This window comes from Typopeltis vanoorti, chromosome 26 (assembly GCF_054136105.1).
Source record: "Typopeltis vanoorti isolate ZY-2024b chromosome 26, IOZ_Tvanoo_1.0, whole genome shotgun sequence".
In the NCBI taxonomy this organism is placed as follows: domain Eukaryota; kingdom Metazoa; phylum Arthropoda; class Arachnida; order Uropygi; family Thelyphonidae; genus Typopeltis; species Typopeltis vanoorti.
The window spans coordinates 12691424-12712562 of record NC_143574.1 but is presented as its reverse complement, the minus strand read 5'-3'; the positions used below and the strand labels follow the sequence as shown (position 1 = coordinate 12712562).

General features: G+C 35.7%; 1 protein-coding gene across 1 annotated transcript in view; it reads left to right on the top strand.

The window, feature by feature from the left end:
* Positions 1-21139, top strand: part of Sec20 (vesicle transport protein Sec20) — a 93441-nt gene that overhangs the window by 17653 nt on the left and 54649 nt on the right. The window contains exon 2 of the mRNA XM_090414905.1: positions 11060-11152. Coding sequence (XP_090271031.1) covers positions 11060-11152 — 93 coding nt within the window. The remainder of the gene's footprint in view (positions 1-11059; positions 11153-21139) is intronic.

Genomic DNA, 21139 nt, shown 5'->3' with positions numbered 1-21139 from the left:
TGACTGAAATAAAAAAGACAATCTTGAGATCTTTCTGAGCAGTTAATACAAAATATTATATTCAGGCAATGACAATCAAGGAAAAGGAGTAGCCATAGTATTCAACACTAAATATGAGGCTAATCTTGAATGGCAGGAAATATCAAGTAGTAATGTGGGCAAATATCAGAATGGGGAACTGGACAATGAGACTTATTTGTGCCTATGGTCCCACAGAAGATTCTACTAAGGGTAGACGTGGAGAAATTTTTTTCGAGGCGTTAGAGAAAGTAACTGACACAATGAAAAAGGTTTTTTTTTTTTTTAAATAATGAAACCCGTGGTGCAATCATAATTAAAAGAAACACACGTATTAACCACATTGAAAATTATTTAATTGTAAATATTTCATCCTAAGTATCTTAGGACATCATCAGTACAGTAGTTTAAAACAATTGGAATAACATACAGTTAGGGCGCATGATTATAATAGAATCTCATTAAATGTGCATAACGTGCTACATTAATGTTTAATGAGATTCTATTATAATCATGTGCCCTAACTGTATGTTATTCCTATTATTGTTTTGAACTGCTGTACTGATGATATCCTAAGATACTTAGGATGAAATATTTACAATTAAATAATTTTCACTGTGGTTAATACATGTTTCTTTTAATTTTAATTATGAAAAAGGAAAAATTGGACCTTGTTGGGGATCTAAATAGCAGAGTAGGAAATGATTGTCAGACATACAAAAATATATTGCGAAAATTTGGAGAAAAGAGCAAAGCTAATAATAATGGCAAATACCTCTTGGATTTCTGCTCAGGACATGGACTGGTTATTACTAACACAATGTTCCAACATAAAAATGTGCACAAATTCACATGGAGAGAAGCGGCAAGGAATACGAAAAGTCTCATAGACTATGTTATTGTTGATAGCGATGTTTTATCCCTAGTGCAGGACAGAGGATTTGAAATTGGAAGTGATCACCATTTAGTCTTGAGCAGGATAAAACTGAATTTCATATTGAAAAGAACATGTAATTCCAGCCATGGGCATGGACGTTTGCGATTGTCTGTGAAAATACTAGGTTGGTGGTCGGCAGCAGATGGTGCTGGTGTATGATTAAGGTAATTGCGGTTGGTGGATTGGTAGAGATGGAGAGTTGTGGAGTAGGTGCCCTCCCTCGATGAGTCTTTGGACTCCCTGGAGGTGTTAAGTAATAATAATAAAGAAAGCTTTAAAGCAAATAAAAGTTGAGCAGCTCTCAGATGTGAACTGTAGACTAAAATACACAAATATTATTCAAAAAAAAAATGAAAGAGTTTGAGAACAGAAACTAAACCTTGGAGATTCAATGGCAAGCCATGAGGAAAACATTGATTCAGCCAGAGAGGCATGTGGTGAGGTTGTCTGCAAGGATAGAAAAATCAGAACTCCATGATGGACGCAGGAAGTTAAAAGAGGCAGTGAAGGAAAAGAAGAAAGCAAATAAGTCAGTTTGTGCTCTTAGAGAATACAGAAACTAATGTAAGAAAGCTGAACAGTGTGTAAAACTAGCTAAACAAAAGTCATGGGAAGACTTTGGTAAGAACGTAGAAAATAAATATCAAGAAGGTGGCAACAATCTCCAGAAAGATATTCTGGAGGTTGTTGAAGAAGCTCAGAAATGGAGGAAAGAGTGCTGTAAAAGGAATTAGAAATGATAAAGGTGACTTGAAAACTGGAGAGAATGATATCCTTGTTGTATGGAGTAATTACTTCGAAAAATTGCGAAATGAAACAATCACTGACAACACAGTGATAAAAAAACACTCAGCAGGCATGCAATCAGAAATGCATATCTATACTTGAAGTAGAAAAAAAAAACATCAAAAGCCTGTAATGTGGAAAGGCAGTAGAAATAGATATTTGACCAGAAATTCTCAAGTATGGAGATATAAAAGTTTTCTGCATTGGCTGCACTGTATAGTTCAGAAGGCCTAGCCAGAGTTACGAATTCCAGATGATTGGAGTAGATCTCTCATAGTACTCATAGAAAAAGGGAAATAAAACTGCATGTGAGAATTACAGAGGTATTTCTCTACTGAGTGTTCCTGGTAAGATATATGCAAGTATACTTGAGAAAATGTTGAAGGATTGTGGAAGGGAAGCTTGGTGAAGAAAAGCTGGATTCTGGCCAAATAGTCTGTCAGGATCAGATCTTCACTTTACGACAAATCGAAAAATCATGGGAATATAACAAAGATCTGTATTTAAGTTTTGTCAATCTGGAAAAGGCATATGACAAGGTACCAAGAGAGAAGCTATTCAAAATGCTACAGTTTTATGGCATCAGCGGGGCATTATATCAAGCAATACTTAGTCTTTATTTGAGTTGCAAATCAGCAGTTAGAATTGAAGGAAGTACAGATAGATGGATTAATGTTAAATCTGGTGTCAGACTAGGATGTACATTATCCCCTGTGTTGTTCATTATCTATATGGATCACATTATGAAGGAAAGTGGTATTAAACCTGATATCAAAATTGGAGATGTTAATGTCAGCTCTTTGCTTTATGTGGATGATGTTATAAATAAATCAACTTCAATCTTCAAGATTCCCTGACTAAATTGAGTAACTGTTGTAATAGATATGGTATGAAGGTCAGCAATAACAAATTTCACAAGACAATGAAAATAGGCAGAGGCATTGAAAATATCGACTGCATTGTGAAGTAAAATTGCATGGAACAAGTAAAACATTTCAAGTTCTTAGGCACAATTTTTAATGAAGATGGTAAATTAAAGACAGCAGAATCAGCAAAGCTGGTATGGTAGGAAGTCAATTGAATAAATTTATATAAAATAAGAGAGAAATTATTTAAAACACTAAATTTGCTGTGCGCAAGACAGTGTTCAAGCCAATTTTAACTTATGGATCTGAGAGCTGGGTTAAAAAAAAAAACACTTGACCAAAGACTAGAGACTGCAGATATGAGGGTCCTGAGAAAGATTAGAACAGATAGCATCAATATCATATTTAAAATGAGGATATTAGGAAAGAACTTGACATTGTTAGCATCCAGGAATGTGTTAGCAGAACTAATCTCAGGTTATAGCCTAGTTGACTGAGTGGTTTGCTTATCTGCTCTCCATCCAAAAGGCTGCTTGTTTGAATGGATGTTTTATGAAAATACTAGTTGTGATGGTTGGTATGATGTAAGCTTTGCGTGTAGTACTATCGTATCCTATAGGGAGTATATCCAGGGAGTATAGACTCATCGAGTGAGGGCACTTGCTCTACAACTGTTGCCACCACTCAATCCACTACAACAAACTGCAACTACACCATCACTAGTATTTTCACAGACAGTCACAAACATCCATTCCCACAATGAGATTCGAACCCGCTGTCTTTTGACTGGAGAGCAGATACGCTAACCACTCAGCCTACCAGGCCTTCACCTTTTAGTTATGGACAGGTCTTGTGATTATATAACAAGATCTGACAGTCTTGTACATCAAGTTGCCTCCATCACGTTCTGCTTCAAGTAATTATCTGTCATTCAGTTGAATAAATTCCATTTCCTTCCTACCATGTGATCATTCCTCCTTCCAATCTGTTTCTGAAGTTGAAGCTATCATGATAATTACTAGACTTGTACTATTGTACTAATCTGCTGATGCATGTTTTCCATATCATCCCTGGCACTCTCCTAGCCTCAGTCTTGTTTGGCTACAATTCATTGCTATCATCAGCAATACTCCATCCCTTGTTCTGTCTACTCTTCTCTCCCTGAAAATACTAAATCCATCACGTTCTATCCTTAGAACTATATCATCTGCTGTTAACCAAGTCGCACTAGCCAATGCCAGAAACTCTTCTCTCTTATACCTGATACTTTTAGCATTAGTATATAGAAACTGTAGCATCCCTTTAAGCTCCCAACCACCTTTTACATTTTGAATTGACTATCCCATTCGATATTGCCACATGAGAAACTAGATTCTGCATTTTTTGTGTATTCACACTCATTCACTTTATGGATGTCTTTACACACATGCACTCAGTAACAAAAAATTAAACAGAATACACAAGACAAACCATTGCATTAACATCAAATACTTTACCAACAAACCCAATCTAGACATATTTGTAAAAGCATTAAAAGAGAATTTGCATGCCTAATCTCAGAGCATCACTTTAATGGGATCAGCAAACAATAGCTCAGTTTAGATAAGAACCTAGCCATCTTAGCATCAACATTCCTTACTTCTGCACTTTCATCAGGTCTGAAAAAAATCCAGCGACTAAACACTCAGAACAACCAAGAAACTAAATATCGATGGAAGAAAATCACTACCTTGGGGGAAACAACGAACTGACAGTCCTAAGAAAATGTGTAAATACACTCAGATGACTATATCAAAGAATATACAGTAATCAAGATTTAAGACCAAGTAGAAGACAGAACTACTATAAGCCAAACACAACTATCAGTCCACAATTAATCATGGAAAAATATTCTGTACTGTTTCAACCATATCAAATCCTTTGAACTGTATATATAAATTAGCAGCAAGCAAGAATAAAGCAACACCATTATCAACTATTAAGAAAACAGACTACTCCTACACAAAAAACTTAGCAGAAAATGCAGCTATTATGATAAGTTTATTCCTGATGATTACGAATCAGCAGATGAAGAAATCCACAAAATTTACAGACGAAGATTGGAAACAGACATGGACACTCCTAACATTGATTTATTTACAATTAATGAAATTGAGTCAATATTAATATCAATGGATCCAAATTCCATCCAAGAAAAACTCCTGGAGAGGAGTTTTTCTTGGATGGAATAACCAGCAATACACTCCTGAGAGCATTTGTTGAATTCCCAAATTCATAACAACAGCTTACAATGCCTAAAAACATGGCAATTTCCTTTATTATGGAAACTCTCTAAAATTATACCCATAATCAAACAATGAAAAGAAACATCCAATGAAATTAGGAAATACAGCCCATCAAGTCTCATAAATGTTGCTAGTATGGTACTAGAAAAACTTCTGATAAACCAAATAATACGCATTGTCTACTCAATGGACCTATTGAGCAGCAATCAGTATGTGTTTAGACCTCAGTTTTATTGATGTCCTTGCAGTGTTCAATTTAATGCATTTTTTGGTCGTCGTTCAACTTGTGGGAAACAAATCTCAAATTCAATTTACGAAGGCCCAAACTCCCGGTCAAAATGTTGTGCACGGTTGATTTTGGAATCCCCAATTCATCTTCAATCAATCTCATGGATGATTTCGGGTTTTCTTTGAAATCGCGCACTTTTTGGATGTTAACTTCATCAGTCGAGTTTTTGGACGGCTCAGCTTTTCGTCATCCTCAAGCATCTCACGACCACTTTGAAATTGCTTAAACCACTCGTAAACTTGAGTACAGGATAAGCATTCATCACCGTATGCTTTTTGAAGCATTTGCATTTCGGTAAAACTTTTACCAATTTTAACACAAAAGTCGATCGTAGCTTTTGTTTGAAACTCATTTTCTGACCATTCGTCAAAACACACTGTCACTCTTGTCACTATAACTCTACTTCTAATGAAGCAAATGTCATAAACAGTTGACACAACACTAATGAAGGTTGCCTCTTTCGACAACAAAAAAGATACAACAGGTGGTGCCACTAGTTTCTTCTATTTTCAAGTGGCTAATGTCAAACGAGACTTATCCAGAAGTATTACTCAGAATTGCTGTATTTTTCCGTGTATAAGACTATACTTTTTTCTAAAATTTTTAGACCAAAAATTGGGGGTTGTCTTATATATAGGGGGTAACCTGTTGCTGTGGCGAAACTGCCTTGTCTCCGTGAACAGGCTTCCACCAATCACTAGCCTTTGTTAACTCTGTCGATTGATGTCATTAACAGCTGATTCTGAATAAACCAATCAGAACTCTGAAAGCATTCATACGTCTGCAACTCGTTTGCAGGATAAGTTAATGCATTAACAATATTTTGAGCACTAGCCCATAAAAATGTCCAAAAATAAAAAAAATTATTGTTTTTTATTTTCGGAAAAATTAGGAAATATTACCTAATTACTAAATATACTTTGAATATTTAAAAAAATATCAAATGTGTTCTGTTTTTATGTTTAAAATATTTATTTCTTAATTTTGGGTTCGAAAAGTAGGGTTTGTCTTCTATACAGAAAAATACAGTAATTAATTTTGCCAATAAGATAACTTAGTCATCGTAATGTAACATAAATTATTGATATTCTGTGTATTATATAGTGTAAATATGTATATCATCATCATCATCATCACGAACCATGGGCACACTGCCCATTGGTGTCCGATGCCATTCTTTACTATCTTCTTCCACCTTTCTTTGTGCACGGTGTTGCAGTTTCTGTAACCCCATTCACGTCGTCTATCCATTCTCTGTATGGCCTACCTCTTCTGTTTACATCATTGATAATACCAAGCATGAATGTCTTTATCTTCTGATCCTTGCTTATCTGCAGATATGTCCAAATAATTGCAGTTTCTGTTGTATAATTTTCTGCATTAAATTCTCCTTTGGTTGTATCTTCCGATAGAGCTCTTCATTTTCTGAAGGGGTACATTTTCTGTACCCATCCTATTCTTAGAATCTTCCTGTGACAAGTTCTTTCAAATGCCAAAATTCTTTTTCTTGATTCCTTATTTATTACCCACATTTCAGATCCATACAGTACACTGCTAAAGATGCATGTTTCTAGTACTCTTAATTTTGTTTGCAGGCTGATCGCTTTACTTTTCCAGATGTTATCCATGGCCTTCAGATTTGTTCTTCCCTTTACAATCCTGATCTTTATTTCTTTTTTACAGTCCAAGTCATATGTCATTTTACTTCCCAAATATGTGAATTGTTCTACATTTTCTATATCAGTTCCATCCACTTATACCTTTTCTTTCATGTTTTTTTTTTCTCACCAAATACCATTGTCTTTGTTTTTTCCAAGTTCATAATGAGTCCAAATCTCTTCCCTTCCTCATTTAACAGTTTCAGTGTTTTTTTGTAGTTCTCTTTCATCTTCTTCAATAATAACAATGTCATCTGCAAATCTCAGATTGTTAATTCTTATCCTGTGTACTGATATTCCTTCTGAATCTTCCTTCATTTTGTCCATTGCTCTTTCTAAATGTGCGATGAAAATGTTTGGTGATATTGGGTGCCAGTCTAGTTCCTTTGCTTGTTCTAAACACTTTTCTCAAATCCTTACCTATTCTTACTGCTGCCATTGCATTCTTATAAACACCTTTTAATATGGCTATTAGTTTTCTGTCAGTTCCATAGGATTCTAGCACTGCTAATGTCACTTTCTAGTAGATGCTATCAAATGCCTTCTGAAAATCAACAAACCAAGTACACGTTTTTGTTTTTTCTCCTAGCTTTCTCTGCCAGTTTAACTACATTGTCACAATCTGTTGAATTGTACTTATATCTTTCCTAAATCCTGCTTGCTCGTCTGCAAGGTATTCTTCCAATTGGGTTCTCAATCTTTTTGTCAATATCATCACCTTACCAAAGTGACTTGTCAAAGCAATTGTTCTATAATTTTTACATTCTAGCTTATTCCCTTTCTTGTATAATGTCACTAATATCTATTTGACCCACTCCTGTGGCATTTTCCTTCCTTTCATACCATGTTATATAGTAGGTGCATTTCTGTTACCATACGTTTGCCACCATATTTAATCAATTTCTCTTATTGTGTTTTTAGCCATCCTTTGTCTGATTGAAGAATTGAAGCAGATATCACCGCCACCTCTTCTCTTAAAATGTCCATGTTATATTCATTAGGTGGTGGTGATATCTGCTTCAATTCTTCAATCAGTTTCCCAACTTCATCTAATTCTAGTTTTTCTTCATATAACTCACTATAGTATCTAAATATAGTCAGAATACGTACATATAGATATAAAAATATAAATGTAAATATGAATATTGATACAAAAATATAAATGTTAATCAGTACTTGGAAGTTGTGTGCAATATATGCATTGTATACAATGGTGCATGTAGGAAATAAATTACCTCCTGGTAGGGGTTACTATTGGGAGGAAAACACACACACCTGCATCTGCCCTAATTGCTTTAGTTTTCCTGACTTTGTGCTTCCACACACTCAGTGAACAAAGTTCTTTTCAGACACCTAATTCTTAATCTGTTTAAATGCAGTCAGGCTGCATTGTATACAAATGTTTTTGTCCATCAAAATCAGACCATAGGTCCACAAACTCTACATCATTCCTTCTGCACAACCTGTCTATTGATTCATTAACTATCATCACCATCCTTCGCAGTTTGACTCTGTCATAGCAACAGCACTCACGAACTTCACCTTCTTGCTCTTCTTTTTCGCTTCTTCCAATGACTTTCACATCCTCTTTCATACAATACTTCTCACCTCTTGGGTCATTGGTTCCAGCCAAATTAATTCGTAAATATTTCATCCCAAGTATCTTGGGACATCCTCAGTACAGTAATTCAAACAATACTAGGAATAACATACAGTTAGGGTGCATGATTACAATGGAATCTCAATATGCGTTAAAGAAGGTGAAGTTATCTGCTGATACTCTGTCTCATTTATTCTTACAATCTTTTTTTTTTTTTTGGCTTCAGTCCTCTTTTCTGTTATCAGTTTGACTGATCTTTTACTGTTTCTGTCTGTTCACTCTCATGCTATGCCTGTAAAGGACTACGTGCAAGTACACTATTTCTTTTTTTAGGTCTTCTACATTCTCTACTATGTGAACTTACTCATCTCCAGAAATTGACCATCTGATGCCTTCTTGGTCTGACTTCACCTTCAGTATGGCCACTGTAAAACTTTTAGACCTCTACATTTGTGCATTTCTGGTCAGATATCTGTTCTGGCTGCCTTTCCACACTTCAGGTTTTAGTTGTTTTGTTTCACCTCAGATGTTGATATATATATACTACTTATTGTATTCCTCTTGAATATTTCCTACCACTGTTCTGTCATGTTTTGTGTTATTTAACAATCTTTCGAAGGCTGTTAAATATTTGAATTGCCAATTTCTAAGATTACTCCAGACATCTAGTATATCTTCAGTTTTTGTCATTTGTATCTTGTCTGATTCCTTTTACAGTACTCTTTCCTCCATTTTTATAAATCACCTCCAGAACATTTTTCACTCTCTTGATATTTATCTTCTGTATTTTTACCCAAGTCTTTCTAAGAGTTTTGTTTAGCTACTTTTACACTATGCTTTGCTTTCTTACATTTTTCTCACTATTCTCTCATTGCACTTGCTGATTTGCTTATTCAAGACCTGAGGGAGCTGTTGCCATGATTGATTCTTCTGGTAATCTTGTTTCAGCAAGGTTTACAGTTTCTGCACCCCCTTTCTTCTTACATATGGTGTGGGTGACAGCATGAGCATACTGAATGCCCTGTAGAGACCCCAGACCTCTCCCATTTGAGGATATAACAGTAAAACAATTTCACAGACCAACAATGAGATAGTGCAGAGGACAAAATCAAATGGTAAAGCATCAGGAGGTTTCCATAGAGTATAGTAATGTGCTGGGAAGGAAACTATTGACCAAAAACTGGCTGTCTCTCTCTCTCTCTCTGTGTTTGGGGGGGGGGGGATTACTGTTAAGTTATTAAAGAAAACAGCAGTGAAAGTGAACATTAGAAATTTTATTACTACTAAATGTGCAAATAAAAAAAAAAACTAACCAAAAACAATTTAACAATAATCCATTTAAAAAAAATCATGCATTTCAACAACATTTATGGCCTCATCACTAATTTAAACAATGTGCATCACTGCTTACAGGCATCTATATCTGATTTACTATTTCTGACTGAACCTCATCTAGCAGCCTAAATCTCTCTACTCTGCACAATCCTTTTGCGATAAGGGGAGGACCTGTGCATTTGTGAAGTTTGACATACCAAGTCAGAGAACGACCAACTTTGAATCTCGCTCTTTTATGATCTGTCATGGCTCAAAATTACCCTACTCCACTCAGTTACATTCATTTGCTCTCCAAATTCTGATGACCTCTCTGACCTTTTCCACATTAAACTGGCACCCATTATATTATTCTAGTACTGTCAGCCTATTTAAAACATCCTCTCAGCTTGCTGCTTTACCTTGATTATTATTATTCATGACACCTCCAAGGAGTCCGAAGACTCATCACGGGAGGACACATATTGTACACCGAACTTCTGCTATCAATCGTCTACATCAGTGCATCTACTGTCCACCACAGCTAGTATTTTTTGTCTGTAATTTGCATGGGTTCTGAAGGGCTGATTTGTCTGTATGCGGGATGAAAAACCAGAGTTTCCAGGAGGGGAAAACCCTTCTACCTCTGTATGAGATCCGCTAACTCACCTTCAATTGAAAAAGTCCATATAAAGATTCCTCCCGTCATGACGAGACTCAAGCTTAGGGATTTTCCAATTGAAGGGCACAACATACCGTCATTCTTCCAATTGTGCTACGGAGGCACTAATTATTATGCTATGCAACTTTGTATCATTAACAAATAACATTTTCCCTCAAATCATTTTCTATGTCACTTATGTACAAATTAAACCAGTAGTGGTCCAAGCACAGGGCCTTTTGGCACACTGTAAGGCTCTGCTTAGATTTTGTTTTGGATTTTTGTGTTTAAAATAGAACTTGGGCAGCATTTTTTTTGTATTACCAACATTTATTAATAAGAAAGCCGTCTGAGCTATAAACAATATTGCATTGATATTTTAATATAAATATAATACTCTTAATTGCAAGAATTTGTGAAGTGACAGTTTTTCATTTTTTTTTAATTATTAAAATCATTTATTCAATCATTCATTATAGCATTATTTCAGCATGAGTACTTTTGCTATAATAACGTACTATATATATATATATATATATATATATATATATATATATATATATATATATATATATATCCATTATATTTACTTATGCATTAATTTTTTTAGTATATTAGATAATGCTTATTTATGCTTTTTTTTTTTAGGATATTAGAGAATGTTCAGGCCCTGTAGAAGTGCTGAATACTTTGAATTTACATGTTGGAGAAAATATGAAAGCTTTAAAAAAATCCATAGATGTAGGTATATTAAATTGCTTGCTGTATATTATTATTTTAATACACATCCTTTGGAAATTGTTAATTAATACTCCAGGTTGCATGTCATATGATATGCAGGAACTTATGCAAACACATGACATTCTTTCTGTATTAGGCCAGCTTTTTTGAGTATTTATGGATATTAGTTTTTTTGGTAGATATTTTTATAAAATGCAAAATACATGAAATTTTTATCTAACAACTTCATGTAAAACAAGTTTTTGAAATATCCCATTGATATTTCACAAAATATTTCAAGTAATTAAAAAAAAAATACCAAGTGTTTCCTTTTAACAGGAACATTATTTTACATCAGCATGATTTCTTATTCTATTTTTTTTACTCCCAATAATTTTCAAAAACAAGATTAAAATGTTAACAAAGGTTTTTGTGGCTTTCTTGGATATATCAGAAAATAAAAAAATAAATCTGAATCGGATAAGAGCCTGTGTAGCTCAGCGGAAGTGGTGTTTGCACTCCGTGGTGCTTGACCACACGAAAGAAGATTTTGTTTTGAATCTCGTCAGCGACTAGAGGAAATTTTTGCTGGGCTGGTTGGCTGAGTGGTTAGCGTATCCACTCTCTCCAGCCAAAAGCTGCAGGTTCGAATCCTGCCATGGGCATGGATGTTCGTGATTCTGTGAAAATACTGGTGGTGGTTGGCGGTAGATGCCATTGGTGTAGATGATGAAAGTAGTAGCGGAGACGGAGAGTTATGGAATAGATGCCCTCACTTGATGTCTTTGGACTCCCTGGAGGTGTCATGAGATAGTCTTTCTTTATATAATTTTTACAACTAAAAATATGTAAAAACGAAAGAAATTGCATTTCTTGATTTCATTTCTACAAATAGCTTTATAAAAGCAGCACAATCAAATGTAGATGCTTTTGGTGTACTCTACCAGTGCATGTGTGATTCTTGCCCAGGTGAATCATCTTATCATACACGTTGTGTATGATAGAGTATGAAAGAACGAGACTAACTCTACAGTCATTCATTGTGATATGGGTCTCACTTTGCCTGAAGTGTCTTGCTTGAAGTATTTCTATAGAAATGGGGAAAATGCTGCAGCAGCATTTTGCAAGTACAGACACCTAAAAACTTAGCAAAAAGGCCCAGTGACACAAGTTGCATTGTGACGCATGGTTCATCAATGCGAAGAAATAGACAGTTTGGCACTCTAACCAGGAAGAGGATGTAAATCTGAAATTCTGGAAATGACTGAAGATGTTGCAATACTGCAGTTGTTGAGCTGTGAAATGAGTGCTGTAGGCTCATGGAGTTACACCTGTTATAACAAGACAATTAAATTTGCCATACACAACAGTATGGAGAACTCTGTGTTGCAATGCTGCACATATAAACTCAGCCAAGAGTTGTAAACAGGAGATGTCAGCATCCGAGAAACATTTGCATTGACATTTCTGGCACACATGGAGGTGCACAAGGATTGGCCTTAGAACATCCTGTGGAGTGATGAAGCATATTTTCGTGTTTGTGGAAGAATAAACACTCAAACCTGCCACATCAAAGAATCCCTGTGCATTGCAACAAGTTCCTTTACATTTGCTAAATGTATGGATAGGATTTATAGCCGAGTTTGTTATCAGGCCTTTTTTTCTTCAAAGAAATCCATTGAACCAGACCTGTGATCTCCATGGTCACAGCTGCACATTATTGCGACATGTTGAGAAGTTTCATTATCCCTCAGTTGCAGCAAAGAGGGTGCCTGAACACAACAGTGTTGATGCAAAATGGAATACCACCATCTCCCCACAAATTAATTCAAAAATGATTGATAGGGGAAATATGATGCTATGAGATCAGGAGAAAATTATATTAATGTGAACCAGATAGTATGTGAAGGATCCTCTGTAGCTCAGTCGGTATGGATGAAGCCCTTTTGTCAAAAAGACCTGGGTTTGATCCCCATCCAAGACGTGAGGAACCTTTATCTGGTCTCTTTCGACTAAAGGTAAGTTAGCAGGTCTCATACGAAAGTAGAAGGGTTTTTTTAACCTGGAAACTGGTTTTTCGTCCCTCAGAATAGGCAAATCGGCCCCATGAACATGCGCATCTACAGACATAGGACATACCAGGAGGCATAGGGGCCAACCACTTTATCCTCAATACAGTCACGGTTGTGAAGTCCACAGCTAAAGAATCTCGATGGTTCATGAAAAATCTGAAGACAAGATGAAATGTGAAATGATTGAGTTAGCATCAAATGAAGTTATCTGATGTTTTGCTCATTTTATAATGTGATACAAAAAACATATCACATAGAGCTTATGTGCTTCAAGGAACTGTCAAGGAGATACAGATGATCAGTGGAGGTGATGTTCACCAGACATGCAAAATCTATGTCAAAAGATTTTGCATATGATTAAATGAGCAATTGGTTTTCCTCTGAAATGTTGATGCAATAATTGTTGAACTTCATGTCCTATATGGGAAGGTGCTCCATCTTGCATCAACAGTTCAGGCATTCTTTGCAGTTGTTGAATGAAGACTACTGCTCAATATGTCTTGATAAAGTGCAGCTGTGACTGTGCAGGTCATAGGTCTGGTTCAACGGATTTCTTTGGAGAAAAACAGCTTGATAATGAACTTGGCCATAAATCCTATCCATATTGTGACCTATGAAGTGCACACCTTTCATATGCTGCAGCATACAAAATCATGCTATTGAAATCGCCTACCGTTGTTTTGTGCATTGCTACCATGTTGCACAATATTACAATATACAATACAACAATAACAGCTTTGATAACTACAAAATTAAGCATACCCTTAGAGTTAAACAAAGACTCGTCAATATAATAATGCAAAAAGAATGAATTAATTTCTTTCAAAATGAACTTGTCTTTTGGTACCAAAAGTCACCAGTTGTGGTATCTTCTGCCAATTTAAGATTATAAAGGCCTTGGCTATCAATGTTATCATGGATTATCATTACAATGGCACAATTATGCTGCATAAGAATAGTGCCGCACTTCATGTCTTCTTTCACCTTAAGTCTTAGGTTTGTAACAATTTTTATTGCAGCCTTTCCACTCACTGATCTTCTGAACTAGTCGTTTAGTATTTAGTTTTCATTTTCCATTTGGTGCAGAGAAGAAACCTGGGATTTTAAAAGAACTATCTAGTTTAAATAGTTTATTATTACAAAATCATTATTTGTCAGACTTTTTTCAGGAATCAATGAATTAAAAAAATACAGTTCATAAAAATTTTAAGAGTTGATGTTAATGACATTCTTTCTGACTTGCATTAAGACTGATATATCACTCAAACTTTCTCAATTATCCATTCTTTTAAAGAAATGCCATTCTTTAAAAGTTGAGCATCTCTTTAATGTAGTTGCTGAAAATTACAGTTATGATTCTGAAGTCAAATCAATGAAGCCATCTCTGTTGAATAAATCTCATCACAGTCTACAAATGGACAATATGTGTTAATGTTGCATTGCTTGCCTTTTAGATGCCATGGATAGCATTTCTGCTATCTAACCTATCTACATGTATACTTCATACAGGATTTTGGTAAAAATCTGTGTAGTGGTGGATGTCTGTTAAATTTGCCATCAGTTATGACCTAATACAAATAGTCAATCTACCAATCACAATACCCTGACAATCCTCATCATTCTTCCAACACTGGACCTTTTCTTAAGTAACTTTCCCTCCAAATACACTGTGGATACTGGCAATTTTGATCACAATCTTATTCAAGTCTCCTTCTTTATAGTTCATTCTCCTCCCAGCCAATCTTAGCCTCATACTCTATGGCATTATAATTGTGCCAACTGGGATGACCTCTAGAATTTTTATACCTCATTTCAATGGTCGGATTATTGTTTTTGCTCTCCCACTCCAAAATCTACGATTATGTAATAACTGAAATAATCTTCACCAGAATGAGAGCCTTCATTCTCCACTCCACTACAAATCCCTGTTCTATATTGAAGCCCAGTTCTTAAAAATAAAATTAAAAAGTGCCTCTGCAGTCCGTACTAAAAATGCAGCATATATTCAGTTGCTTAAATTAAAAACTCCAACTTCTTATTTAGCTTACACAACAGCCTGAAACGTGTTTAAAAAAAAAAAAAAAAAGTTATTGATTCAAGCAGATTTCATAAGAATGAAATACAACAAACTTATCTTCTGGTCTCTTGCTAAGACTGTTGGGTGTAACTTCTGCCATTTCCTGTTTCCAACTCTCTCTCTCTCTCTCACATACTGATGGCACCATGGTAACCTCACCAAAGGAAAAGGCAGATCTCTTTGCATCAGTTTTTCTTCCAACTCTTGTCTGGAAGACAAAAGCAAATCACTTCCTGTACTGCCACAAACTGCCCACTGCATGTCTCCTGAACTTTCGCCAAAAGGACAAACCTTGATTAATCATGATACTAATAAGGTTCATGGTACTCTTCCAGGAACCTTATTAGTATCAGATGGTATTCTTCCACTTGTGCTCAAGACTTTTGCTCCAGAAGACAAAAGTCAGCCATCTAACTATCAACCCCCATTGCTCTCACCTCAGTACTTTCAAAAGTAATGTTGAAGGTTATCATCAACAATTACCTGGAGATTCAACATTTAATTAGTGATCACCAATATCGATTCTGCCATTCTTGTTCTACAGTCACCCACCTAGCTAATCTCGCCCACCTTTGGACACAGGCCATGGAAAGGTTTGGAGAAATCTTTCCATGGCGTGTATCCATGTTATCATTCTCACTATTTCAAAGGTATTTGATCATGTCTAGTACCAAGACTTCCTGAACAACCTCCATCTTATGGCCTCCCTCTTTCATTCTGCGATTGGATTACCAGCTTCATCACTGATTATTCATTGTTTGTCATGGTGGATGGCTTCCTCTCATCAGATATCTTCATTATTGTTGGAGTGCCCCTGGGTTCTGTGCTCTCACCCACACTCTTTCTCCTTTACATAAATGATCTCCTTTCTGACTTCAAATCCTATTCACAGCTTTGCTGATGACAGTAGTATTCATTTCTGTTCCTCATTTGAGAAAACCTATAGTACTCTGATGTTAGATGTTAGATGCCTTAAGATCTTCCATAACCAGTGACTTAAACACTGATCTCAGCATCCTAAAATGGGATGTTCTCATCCCATTTAGTAACTTGGTAAATTTCAATGGCAAAAAAAAAATAATACTCGAGCCTGTCTTATTACCCACAAAAAAAATCTTACATCATCCCCTCTTACCTTTTGATAATGTTCCAGTTTCCTTTCAAGATCAGCTTTCTCTTCTTGGGTTAACTGTCACGTCCACTTTATCCTGGCACAAACATGGTACATACATACGAGAGTGGGGTGAAAAGTTCTCGGCCTCAACCATAGATGGCAACACTTTATACAGCTGTCTGAAGCAAAAATCTTCTCTGTATCCCTTGAACTGGATAAAATTGAGTATCGTGCAGTTATAAAATTCTTTGTAAAAGAAGGTTTAACGCCAAAAGAAATTTATTCGAAGTTCATAAACGTTTATGGGCACTCGTCTCCTTCGTTTTCGACAATTAAGAAATGAGCTGCCAAGCTTAAACGTGGCTGTACCAGCCTTGAAGATTATCCACATGTAGGATGTCCAAAAAGTGTAACAACACCAGAAATCATTGACCAATTGCACAATATGGTATTGGGTGGCCAGCGAGTCAAAGTGCATGAAATTGCTGAGACTTTAGGCATTTCAAAAGAACGTGTAGGATATATTTGCATGAAGAAACTGCAAATGTAAAAGCTTTGTGCAAGATGGATGCCGCACTTGCTCATGGCAGATCAAAAATGCATTCTCGTGAAAATCTCTGAACAGTGCTTGGAGCATTTTAACAAGAATAAAACTGATTTTGTGCCTCGATTTATGACTGTGGATGAGACTTGGATTCACCATCATACACCAGAATCCAAACAGGTCAAAACAGTGGACAGAAGCCGGTTGTTCAGTGCCAAAGACAATGGCAGTTCCATCAGCAGGAAAGGTCATGTCATTGGTGTTTTGGGATGCTAATGGTATTTTGTTTATTAATTATCTTGAAAAGGGTAAAACGATAACTGGGGAATATTATTCCGATCTTTTAACTAGACTAGATGAAAAAATTCGTGAGGAAAGACCTGGTTTGCAGGGAAAAAAAATCATCTTTCATCAGGACAATGCACCTATCCACAAAGGTGTTTTGGCAATGGGAAAATTGAGGGAAAATCTATGAATTGTTAGATCATCCACCCTATTCCCCAGATTTCTCTCTCTTTGACTTCTATCTCTTACCAAAACTAAAACTCTTCCTTGCTGGTCAGCGTTTTTATTTGAATCAAGAGGTGATTGCAGCTGTAGAAGGGTATTTTGCAGATCTTACTAAGAAACGCTACAGGGACGGGATAATGGTGCTGGAGCATTACTGGAATAAATGTATTAGTCTTAAGGGAGATTATGGTGAAAAATAATTTTGAAATTGTAAATTCGTTTTTTCATTGTTAGGCTGTGAGAGCTTTTCAGACCATCTTCGTAGCATCTAAAAAGTTTGTTCTTTTCCATTCTAAACATTACTTCTCTTTTTCTCAACTCTTAACACCCTACAAGTCTCAAATTCCATCATCCTTGGAGTATTGTTTCCACATTTGAGGTGGAGCATCCAAGACTTCCCTAAGAATTCTTGATGATATTCAGAAGAGGACACTATTTAATTGATGACCCTTTCCTCACAGATTCCTTCAGTTACACTTGACCATATGTGCAGTTTAGACAATAGGCCCTTTGTCTTATCATCCATACCAAGAGTAACAAATTTTTATCATAATTTGTCTTTTTGTGGGCTTTTTCAGTTGAATTTGAGTTGGTTATTCTCGTACGGAGAACAGCTAACTCAAATCGCATGATTATTTCTCCCAGAAACTCTTTCGATTTTTTCATTGCACCCTACCACTACTTAATTTTCTAACTATACACATACAATTTACAGATTTAAAAAAAAAAAAAAAAAAAAAAAATGATGGTAGACAGTAGATGGCATTGTGTATAGTTAGAAAATTAAGTAGTGGTAGGGTGAGGTGTGTGTGCGTGTAGAGAAGAGTGTCCTCCAATAACTCCTTCGACGTCTTATCACATGACATCATTATTATCAAATTACTGATATGTACCATCAAGAGGTGTACAGGATATGATAGTACTACATGAAAATTGGAGGTATCATATGACACCTCCAAGTAATGATGATGTAACTTTACACCTCCATGGCACGTTGTAACTCAACACTGCCTCCCTTCCTCCTTATCCTACATTACCTCAACTCTCTCTGTAAACATATTCTTGCAGAGAAAGTTGAAGTAGATAGGTGAAAGTAGGATTATGAACTAACTGTTTGGGGTGTACAGTATATGATACTACTACATGAAAAATTTACATCATTACTAACTTCCTATCTACAATTTTCCTCCAAATCAGCCTGTTACTTGTCAAGACTCCAATATTATCATTATCAGATCTTATATTTCTATCGTCTAAGGCACATTGTACTGTATCAATCCACCTATATCTTGGTCTTCCTCTGGGTCGTTTTCCTGCCAACCTGGCCGAGAAGACTTGTTTTGCTAATCTTTCCTCGCCAGTTCTGTTTAAGTGACCATACCACCTGAGATTAGCTCTGCTAACGCATTCCTGGATGCCGACAATGTCAAGTTCTTTCCTAATATCCTCGTTTTTAATTATGATATTGCCATTGATGCCATCTGTTCACGCCTATAATCTTTCTCAGGACTCTCATATCTGCGGTCTCTAGTCTTTAGTCAAGAGGTTAAAACTGGTTTGAACACTGTCTTGTATATAGCTAATTTAGTGTTCTGACTAATTTCTCTCTTATTCCATATAAATTTATTCACTTGGCTTACTACCATACCAGCTTTGTTGATTCTGATATCTATTTCCATATTTAATTGAGTAAAAATCAAATTACTGATATGTACCAGTCCATGTCCTCAGTAAACCACCTTCAGTAAAAATTGTGCCTAAGTAGCTGAAATGTTACTTGTTCCACAGGATCCCCGTTCACAACACAGTTGACATTTTCAACAATTCTACCTATTTTCATTGTCTTTGTCTTTTTAATGCTGACCTTCATACCATATCTATTACAACAGTAATTCAACTTAGTCAGGGAATCTTGCAAACTTGTAGCGGATTTATTTAGAAGTATAACATCGTCTGCATAAAGCAAAGAGCTGACATTAATATCTCCAATTCTGATATCATGTTTAATACCACTTTCCTTCATATTTGCTCCATATAGATAATGAATAACAGAGGGGATAATGTACATCCTTGTCTCACACCAGATTTAACATTCTTCCTGTACTTCCTTCAGTTCTCACTGCTGACTTACAAACTCAAATAAAGACTAAGTACTGCTTGATATAATGCCCCATTGACACCATATAACTGCAGCGTATTGAATAGCTTCTCTCTTGGCACCTTGTTATATTCCCATGCTTTCTCAACTATTTGTCATAAAGTGAAGATCTGATACTGACAGCCTGTACTTGGCCTGAATTCTGCTTGTTCTTCACCAAGCTTCTCTTTCACAATCCTTTTCTTATTCCTTGCCTCTTCTTTGCATGTGAATTTGTGCACATTTTTATGTGAACATGGTGTTAGTAATAACCAGTTCATGTCCTGAGCAGAAATCCAACAGGTATTTGCCATTATTATTGGCTCTTTTCTCCAAATTTTTGCAATATTTTTGTATGTCTGACAATCATTTCCTATTCTGCTATTTAGATCCCCAACAAGGACAAACTTTTCCTTTTTCATTGTGTCAGTTACTTTTTCTAAAGCATCAAAAAATTCCTCCACTTCTACCTTAGTAGAACCTTCTGTGGGACCAAAGGCACAAATAAGTCTCATTGTCGAATTCCCCATTCTGATATTTGCCCACATTCAGAAGATTAGCCCCATTTTTTGTGTTGAATACTATGGCTACTCCTTCTTTTCCTTGATTGTCATTTCCTGAATATAACATTTTGTATTTATTGTTTAGAAAGATCTTGCCAGTTTTTGTCTTTTTTGTTTCAGCCACCCCTATTATGTTGATCTGATACTTATCTAATTCCTCAGCTAGGTCTATTTCTTTGCCATTCAGGCTTATTATGTTGATAGTACCAATCTTTAACTCTGGTGTTGAGTTGGTGTGTGCTTTTACATTTGTTCCAGTAGCTGACTTTTCACTGTTCGCCCTGGTTTCCTGGCAAAAACAATGGGGTGGGGGGCTTGTTTAACCAGGCGATGCCTCAGCTGGCATGAAATTTTGTCAACTTTAAAGATGTCATTACAGTAGAGAAACTCACTATTTTTGTCAGAGTTCCTTTGATAGGAATGAGCCATATCACTTAAGTTATAAAAAAATAAATGAAACAAAAATGTCTGTCTGTATGATGCATAAGAGACTGAATTATTAGTAGTTGCATCCTAGCTTTGGTCTGGTAGACATTGTCATGGTGCTCTTAGCATTTGTGCTTTTTATACTTAGATTCTCTCATCCTTTCTCCCTATTTTTATTTAAACATTTTAAACTAGCTGTAATATTTATTTCTCTGATTTATATTAATGTAATTGTTATTTATGCTAATATAATATGTAAATATTTTAGTCAACATAATACAGGGATTCACAGAAGCTTGCTAGTATTTAAGCCAATGTTTATTGAAAAATTAAGATGCGGTAGTAACAATGTAGTAATGAATAACCTAAATAAATAACCTGGAATAAAAATGGTTGAATGTGTGATGTATAAGACACTGAATTATTAGTAAGTGCATCATCCTAACTTTGGTCCTAGCTCTTATCCTGTGCAGTCCAACATTTCTGAGTATCTAAGCTACAATATCTCTAGTTTTATAATAAAATCATCTTGTAGTAAATAACTTTGAGTGTATTCACCTATCTT